The sequence below is a fragment of a genome, unplaced genomic scaffold (assembly GCF_019419815.1).
Source record: "Pyrus x bretschneideri cultivar Hongxiangsu unplaced genomic scaffold, Pyrus_bretschneideri_v1 Contig3, whole genome shotgun sequence".
In the NCBI taxonomy this organism is placed as follows: Eukaryota; Viridiplantae; Streptophyta; class Magnoliopsida; order Rosales; family Rosaceae; genus Pyrus; species Pyrus x bretschneideri.
In genome coordinates this window covers 7,011,126-7,020,903 of record NW_025999612.1, presented here as the reverse complement: position 1 = coordinate 7,020,903, position 9,778 = coordinate 7,011,126, and the positions used below count along the sequence as shown (strand labels likewise).

The window sequence follows — 9,778 nt, the reverse complement described above, 5'->3', positions numbered from 1 at the left end:
TTCCCACTGGCCGTTAAAGAATTCAAAGCTTCAAAATTTATATTACAAAATAAATATTAAATAATTACAGAAATTAAAACCAATAAATCCTAAAACCCCACACTCTCACCCTTCGCACGCCCAAATCTGAAAAGGTCCCGAATCCGAATCCGAATCCGAAATCGATAAATTGTTATTTAGGGGTTTTGATGAGGTGGCGATCGGCGCACAGAAATGAACATTGGGGACGATGACGACGACGCCAACAACAAACCCCAACAACGGCAATCCCAGATCACCAAAAAACCGCCGTTACCGTCGGAGCCACGTGGCCACCGCCGTCATCGCCGTCGCGGCCCTCATGATCTCCACCACCGCCTGGCTCTCCCTTGTCTTCTCCGCCACTCCGCACTCCCTCCCCGCTCCCCAGTCCTTCACCCGCTCCCAAAGCCGCACTGTTTCCCGACACAGCGGACACTCCGAGGAGCTCACTGTAAACGACATCGTTTTCGGCATTGCCGGGTCGGCCCAACTCTGGAAGCAGCGGAAAGAGTACGTCCGGCTCTGGTGGCGCCAGGACGACATGCGTGGCCACGTCTGGCTGGAAGAGAAGCTACCGGAAAACGACGTCGATCGGTCCTTGCCGCCGATGATGGTATCCGAGGACATCTCGCGGTTTCGGTACACCAACCCGACAGGTCACCCGTCGGGGCTACGAATCGCCCGAATAGTCTCCGAGTGCTTCCGCCTCGGCCTCCCCAACGTCCGGTGGTTTGTTCTCGCCGACGATGACACCATCATCAGCGTCGATAACCTCGTCGCCGTGCTGGGTAAGTACGACTCGTCGGAGATGGTATATGTGGGAAGCCCGTCGGAGAGTCATTCTGCCAACACTTATTTCAGCCACTCCATGGCTTTTGGTGGCGGCGGCATTGCAATTAGCCACCCTCTGGCGGAAGCCCTGTCCGAAATGCAGGACCAGTGTCTCGAGAGGTACCCGAAGCTCTACGGGAGTGACGATCGCCTCCATGCCTGCATTACTGAACTTGGGATTCCATTAACCAGAGAACCTGGCTTCCATCAGGTAAATTCAGATATACACACATATTTTTCTAATTTAAAGAGCATTGCATAGTTGCACATGTGTATTAGGCCAGTTGGTTCGGAAGCAGTGTGCCCGCCATGTTGCATCTTAGTTCGAATCTCCCTCTCTGTAGATTAGAGTTGTTAGAGTATCGAATTATCAAAAACAGAGTATTGGTTAATATGTGACATAGGTTTGTTGTGGCAGTGTGATATTAGCTACTAGTTCTAAAAACAAAATACACTTACATGTATGAATGTTTGGATCATTCTGTTTCGGTGAGCATTGCTTAATTGGTGAAATGGGTTTTGTTCTAGCATTGTTTCGGATATATATACATGAGTGTGGTCTATATCTTTCTGTTTTACAGAGCATTGCTTTATTAGTGAAATGGGGTTGTTTGGTGTGGCAGTGTGACATTAGGGGTAATGCGCACGGTCTTTTATCTTCGCATCCTATAGCACCATTTGTGTCCATTCACCATGTTGAAGCTGTTGACCCTTTTTATCCCGGCTCTACCTCTCTGCAAAGTTTGAAGCTTTTCACACAGGCAATGAGACTCCAACCTACCAGCTTTTTGCAGCGCTCCATTTGCTATGATCATCGACGCCGTCTCACATTTTCAGTCTCACTTGGGTATGTGGTTCAAGTATTCCCAAACATTGTGCTTCCCCGTGACCTTGAGCGCTCAGAGCAGACTTACTCTGCTTGGAATGGGATAAGTCAAAGGAATGAATTCGATTTTGATACCAAAGACCCTTATAGATCTGTTTGTAAGAAGCCTATTTTATTCTTCTTGAAAGATGTTAGGAAACAAGGGAATGCTACATTGGGGTCATATATGCGGAGCAAAGCAGAAGATGAATTCAAGAGAAAGGTTTTCTGCTTTTCCCAGTTTCGACTTTTGCGCAATCTGCAAAAAATTCAAGTTTTGGGTTATCCGCCCACCAAGAAATGGCATTTGGTGAGTTTCCTTACTCAGCTACTTTTGCCATAAGCAATGAAACTGATTTCTGACTTGCCTGCTCTAGTTTTTGTGATGTACTCAATAATATCTCTTTCCACAGGTACCCCGTCGGTTATGTTGCAAACTGAACCAAACAAGTGAGGCAGTTGTCAGTTTAACAATGGGACAGTGTGGTAAAGGACCCTTTCGGCTCCATTACTGATACTAAATAACTATTTCTTGAATGGTGGTTGCGGGGTAGAATCTGAAACGATCCGGATTTCAGATATGAGCATCACTTGCTGTTATCAGTTCGGCTGACCTCTAGCAAATTGAAAACCTATGCTTGCACATATGAGAGTGCTTCATTGTAAAATAACAGTTGAAGACAAGCATGCAAAACTTCGGCTCGGGAGTACATTCTTTGCCTTCGATTTTGTTCAGAAGGTATAAATCTAATCATAAATTAAGATTCAACCATCTAGTAGATGATTAGGTGAGATTTTAGCTGTAGTTAGTTATTCAAAACTATTACGAGTTTATCGAATTAGTGTTGCGAGCTTCTGTTAATCTTTCTTTGTTTTGTTCTGTACTTGTAGTGTAACTGTAAGTTGAATGGATATTATTTGACAAAAGATGTTAACAGATCATCCATAGTAAGCATGTTAAGCGTTCTTATGCATCAGTTTTGTTATTGCCTTCATGGATCTCTTTGATTAAGGGAAATTAAGTTTAAAAGTTTACGGAATGATATCCGTAGTTCCTTGCATACCCTTTTCTTCTTCTGCACACTATTGTTTATTTATGTTCGCATATTCTCCTTTAATTGATTCAATTCAAAGGCTAGAAATAAACAACAGTGTGCATGAAAGAAATCGGTGTGTGAAAATCACTTTCCAATCGTGCCTGCTTACGAAATGATGTAATGAATTTGAGGTAGACGTAAAACGAAATTGATTGTGGTGGATTGGGATTGTAGGGCCCAAATTGAGGTGAGTTAAGATAAGGGGCCCAGGTTGAGGTAAGGTGGGATAGTAGGCCCAAAATTGGCTTTTGAAGTGGTCTAAACGTTTTGTACCTTTCAGTTGGGGGGTTAACTTTTTTCGCTACCTCTCACGTATCACTTTCGACAATTGCCCCTCCCGCTTAGGGCCGCCAACCCTAGGTTTGGTTCCCTTTGTAAGCCGGAAACGAAAAAAATGACACACTCGTAAAGCTGTTCATGCGGCAACACACTCGTAAATGGGTGAGATTTTGCTCTTAAACGAGAAATCCAAGAGTTATATTGGTTTTTATGGTAAGCAAGAGAACGTTCCCTCCGAATATTACTAATTTACATAACTATTTCCCTCTTCTAAATACCTATTTTACTAAATAGTTTCCTTTACTAAAAGAGTAAATTGTAGCAACAGTCCCTTAACCTTAATTCTATTGGAGCAATGGTCCCTCAACTAAAATTTTATTATCATTGGTCCCTCAACTCATCAAAATGTGTAGCCATGGTCCCTCAACTAAAAATCCATTACCATTGGTTCCTCAACTTTAATCCAACTGGAGAAATGATCCCTCAACTTTAACCCAATTGTAGCAATGATCCTTCCAACATAACTCGTTTTGACAAAATTCTGACGAAGTTGACAAAAAGGACCATAGCTGCACGTTTTGATGAGTTGAGGGACCCCACTTGTAGCAATGATCTTTCCAACATAACTTATTTTGACAAAATTTTGACGAAGTTGATAAAAATAACCATAGCTACACATTTTGATGGATTGAGGGATCAATGGTAATCGATTTTTAGTTGAGGGACCATCGCCCCAATTTAATTAAAGTTGAAGGACCATTGCTACAATTTACTCTTACTAAAATATGGGTATTTGAATTATTTCAATTTGACTCCCTACTATCTCAAAATTTGTAATTTAATACTGATTTTTTTTTAATTTTATTATTATTAAAGGGATGGTGGAGAGTTTGAAATTATTACATTAATTTAAAAGAAGGGAAGTTTCGAACTCGAAACGCATAAGTAAAAACCTAACATCCAATCCATTAGGATATTGGACCACAACCAAATCAAAAATCATATCAAGTAGAGGCGGCAAGTTGATTTCATTCTCATTCTTTTTTCCCTTCTCCGATCCATGATTTCTTTATTCCAAATTAGTAAGTATATCAAACACTTGTCACACATAATTTATTTTGGTCAAATAGCACACAAATTTATTTATTTTTTATCCAAGAATAAAGCAAAACGCAAGACACCATTGTTTGTCTGAGGGTTGGCCAGTGTAAAAACAAGAAGAAGATGGGACGGGAGGAGGCGAGCATGTTAGGGTCCAGCTCAGAGGTGAGAAGTAAGATCGATCAATATGTAAGAAAAAAAAACCCTAGAGAGAGAAAGAGTAGGGGGGAGAGAGAGAGAGTGCATGGGATTTATTTATTCATTTTTTTAGCATACCGATATATTTTATACTAAAAGGAGGGAGAGTTCGGTTAAGCTACACAATGGGCAATCTAATTTAGTATTGAAGATTTAAACCTAAGATCTCTCACTTACAAGTGAAAATGAAAACCACCCAACCGTAATATTAAATAACGAGTGTGAGATTTATTAAAAAAAAGAGAAAACCATGAGGGGTTAAAATAAAAATAAAAAATGGGGGAGAAATAGAAAGAAAGGGAGGGAAGGAGGTGAAGAAGCAAGTTGCATGTGCAGTGATCGGGGGCATGGTGATGGGGTGGATTAGATGCCAGGCAGTTAGGGGTTTCTGAAATCCTGGAGAAACGCCGCGCACGTTCTTCCCCCTTCCCTTCATGTAATGGGACCCTTTCTACAGCTGTGCCAATCTGTTCTTGTCTCCCCCTCCCTCTCTTAACCTAAATGCTCAATGCCCCTCTCTCTCTCTCTCTCCAACCCAAACTCCTTCCTTTCTCATCATCATTTCTTCACTCACTTGGCCACCCCCATTTTCTACTTTTCCCACTCTTTATATTTTATTTGGATGATCGATCGAGAGTGTTAACAGTTTGATAACGTAACATATTACACTGCATAGTAACTTAATAACTTACAACTTCTCTCGTTGTTAGCTCCAAACCCCTACATGATTTTTCTTTTCCATTCTCCACATTATCTTTTTCTCATTGTTCTAAAAGTCGTTGCCTAGGCGCTAGACAGCTAGTCACCGTCCTGATTAATTACTAAGCGTTTGAAAATTAAGAAATGATGCCTAAACGTTTGCTTAGCCTGCCGAGGCCCCCGCCTAGCCCGTCTAAGCACCCGTCTAGGTCGCAACTTTCACTTAAACAGAAAATCAACAACTTTCATTTAGCATTTGTTTTCTTAATAAAATGTAAGAGACTTGTTGAATATTTGGATGACGACTCGTTATATGCTCATTCTCCATATTTTTAATATGTTTTAATATTTTATAATCTATATATAATCTATGTACCGTTCAACTAGCACCTAACATAATTTAAAACCTTGTTTTCTATTAACAATTTGATCACATAATTAAAAAAACTAGTATGGATGTGACTTATGACCTCTTTAATTTGTTGGCTTTAAAATCATAACCTACTCCTTTATCCACATGGATTTCTTTCATTCATTCCACATTCTTATATTGACAGTTTGATCATATAACATATTAGATTGAATAGTAACTTTTACGACCTTTCTCATTGTCATTGTCGGCTCTAAACGCTCTAATCTACTCTCATATCCACGTGGTTTTTTTCATGCATCACATTTTTTTTTTTTTTCGGTTGACAGTTTGATAACATAACATATTAGGCTACATGAGAAGTTAGGATCCTCTCTCGTTGTCGGCTCTAAAAACCCTAACAGACTCCTTTATCCACGTGGGTTCCTTTCGTGCACCCACATTGTGTTTTTGTATTGCACAATTTAATTGGTGATTGTATAGTGTGGAACAAAGAATGCTACTACTACATTTTTAATAAGTGCGGCTTCCCTTTTCTTGCATGGGCATCCACGTTCGAATCCGGCCGTCGAACAACATTTTCATGTTAGCAACATGATGGTTACCACGTGAAAGCAACCAAGTTAATTCCTTACCTGTTCATTAGGGCAAAAAATAAAGAAAGATAAAGGAAAAAAAAGGTTCCCTTCCAAACTTGTGCGAATTATTTGCTAAAAAGAATCACTTACTACGATGCAAAAACTTGTTGGACAAATAACATCATCACAGTATAAGATCCCTTAGGGTTAACAAATAATGTATTCATTGTGGGACCCGCTTCAAATTGAACTTCATCAACGTAGGGCTGGTCTTGAGGGTAGTCGAGTAAGGCAACCACCTAGGGCCCTCGACTTCTGGAGGCCCCCAGTTTATTTATTTATTTTTTTATATATGTATGTTTTAGTATATAAAAACTCTTAAAGTAAGAAGAACATCACAAAAAACTTGGTGGCGTAGTGGAAAAGAAGGCATTTATTTGATTACCGTCTCTTGTTCAAAACATTGTGGAAGCCTCCTTTTTTTTTTCTAATCAAAAGGCCACGCTAGTAAAGACTTCCCAGACAAGCATTTTCAAATAGCCCTGCTGAAGACTCCCCAAACAAGTATTGTTTTTCAAATATAACTAGAAAGCCTAATCTAATAACAATTTAGATTATGTAAACTTAACTAGTACATTCGTGTCTAAAAATGCAAGACGTGTATTATCTCATGTTTGTATATCTTTCGTCTTTTGATATTAATTTTTAATGGTATATGATGTAGAAATACATTTTTTTCATGTATTAACGAATTATTTTTTCTACATATCAATGTACAAAAAGTCGGGGGTTCGAGAATTCTAGGGCCCCACTTCTAAAGCTCGCCTAGAGCCCCTCAAATTCTCAGGACTAGCCCTGCTTCAACGATCCGGACCGTTTATTTTGTAAGTCTCTATTCATAGATCATTTTTGCAAAAATTCAATTTAATACGAAACCATTTGTTTGTCTAATTGTCATGATGAAATTTCACTGTTTCTTAGAATATAGTGTTCGTCAATGTTTTTGTACTCAATTAGATGTTTCAAATATTTTCGATTTGACTAGTATTTTGCAAGAATGATTTGAGGTGCATCTTAAAAAATAGATGGTTCAGATGTTAAAGTTCGATGTGGTGTAAGACCCACAACTAATTCCTATTTTTTGAAAAAAAAAAGAAAAAAGGAGACTACATATTCTCTTCCTTAATTAATGACTATGCATATGTGTAAGTTAGGCAGTATTAATTATTTCCTAGCTGGCTTCTTAAACCTAATATTATCTGTGATTTGTTGTAATTGACATATAATTATAGTAAACACATAAGGCATGCATGCATATATACACATATTACCTATAAATATATATATATATATATATTATTGTGACTTAGAAAAGCATGATTGCCACAATGATATACATTAGGCTTGAGCAGCATCATGAGGGTTTGAGAGCGCCTAATCTGCTCCACAATGTGTTATTGTTTAAAATATCAATATCGGTGAAAATATCAATATTGATATCGATACCAGTTGTCTTCAATGTAAATTTGCTCAAAAAAGTGAAAATTTAAAATAAAATTGTAGAGAATGTCAAAAACTTGCTTAGACGAAATATAAGAGTTTATTCGATATTTAATCAATATGTCAAAAATTTGGCAAAATTTATCGATTTTGGTCGAAATTTAAGAATTTCTCCTGTATAGGGTGAAGTTTAGACTTCGTCCCCATTTCCATATCTTTCTCTGATTTTATTGATATTTCATGGAAACATTAACTGTATCAAAGAAATTTCAAACACTAAATACTGTGACATGTACTATTACATGATATAACATTTGCATATGCTTATTAATATTTATGTCCTAAATTATAAAGTTGTCATTCATGCCAGTTGGCAATAGGTTATAGCTTAAGTGATTAAGAATTTTTATCGATGTACTTGAGGTACTAAGTTTGATTTCAAAATATCTTACATATTAATTATATCACGTAGTATTATTTTAGTATCGTCTGACGATAATTTTTTAGATGGGAGGGCATTGTTTGTGTGAATGGAAAAAGTATAAAAAAGGAAAGAACAAGCTTGCAACAGGAGTTGTGCGCTGTCAATTGGTGTTAATTTTAAGCGAAAAATCAATAGCTGCTGGCATTGTTGGTGTAAAATATATCTTTTTCTCTATCTCTTTCTATCTTTAATATATATATATATATATATATATATATAAATATCAGGTCCTTTAAGGAAAGAGATTTCCATTTTAAAAAAAATAGAAATACATAATTGACTATTAGATTTGATTTTAATGAAATTTTATGGTTGAGATTAAATTACAGATCATAAAATCTCAACCACAGAATTTCATTAAAGTCAAATCTAACGATTAAGAGGATGTTCTCATTTTAAAAAAAAAACGAGGATCTCTCCTCTTAAAGTCTTCCTATATATATATGGAGATTTATATGATAAATTCCATCAGCCTCCAAGGGCTCCAATCACATGGGACTTATTAAGCATGTCGGATGGAAGGTGGGACCGACAACAACTTTGCTTAAGCTAAAGTCTTCATCTGACAACATCACAGGTCCTCCTCCCTCCAGGTTAAATCAAACTTTCGATGTGAATTTTTTTTTTATTATTTGTTATTTTTATTTTTAGCAAACGATATTATTTACTTTAAGAGATAATTAGTAGGTTAATTTCATAATAGACTGATAATAATATGATTCAAATTTATTTTTGGTGAGAACTAAACTTAAAATCTCTCACTTACAATACTATTAGATCGTAGTACTAAATGACTTTCGATGTGAGATTTAAAATATCCATATTTTCCCTATTTCTCTCATTAATCACCACATAGTCATTTTAATTAATTAATTAATAATTAGATAATGGGACTCCATGATACCATTTTTTTCACAATTTTAATACGTGTCATTGTGGAATTTTCTTCTAAACGTATTTTAACGATTTGAATCGTCTATTTTTTAAAACATCAATTATAGATCATCCTTACAAAAAATTAAACAAGTTCAAAACCATTAAGACATTTATTTGTAGTAAAGAAAATGAACTAGTACAGTTCTACAAAGAAATTCTAAATCCTTAATCCAATCGTCATATGGTTTTATATTTAGATGACTTTTGGTAAACATGATTACATTATGAAGTTAATTACACAAAACTTGTATAAAAATAGTGTCATAGATTCGCTCGATGATAATTAAATTATCTGTATAATATCAGTTTTGAGCAAGAAGAGGAGGACGCAGAGTATAATTTAAATTGCTACCTAAAAGTAATATTAAAAAAGCCACAGATCGATCTCAGAGTATGTATGGTTAGGTTGAGTTTAAAGTTTAAACCATGGTTAAGCGTGATGAGTGAGTGCAGATCATATTCTGATTCCTGTGCAGCTAATTGGTGTGCTTCAACAATTTTAGTTTGTTCCAGCTCAAAACTAGGGTGTCAATTTTGAATGTGAAGAAACAAAGTAAAAAAAGAATATGCTACAGCTATTTTCGACAGGCGGTTGCATAAAACAATGCTATCGTTAGTTGTTTACGTGCGAGTTTTAGTTGTCGATGTCTTACGAGTAGGCATGGCAAACGAGTTATGTTTGTTGTGTTTGTGTTGTTTTCTTGTCATATTCGATATCTTAACGTGTTGTGTTGTGTTAAAATCGTCATCTTAGCGGATTTTTAACAGATAACCCCATAACGACTTGATTCCTTAACGAGTTATGTTGTTTCTGGTTAA

The 9,778-nt window shown here is 36.8% G+C and overlaps 1 protein-coding gene across 1 annotated transcript; it reads left to right on the top strand.

Moving 5' to 3' along the window:
• The first annotated feature begins 229 nt into the window (after positions 1 to 229).
• LOC103950752 lies at positions 230 to 2,694 on the top strand. The gene is made up of 3 exons (XM_048589416.1): positions 230 to 1,063; positions 1,476 to 2,027; positions 2,131 to 2,694. The coding sequence occupies exons 1-3, from the start codon at positions 230 to 232 to the stop codon at positions 2,230 to 2,232; spliced, it is 1,488 nt and encodes a 495-aa protein (XP_048445373.1). The 3' UTR covers positions 2,233 to 2,694.
• Positions 2,695 to 9,778: the final 7,084 nt, after the last annotated feature.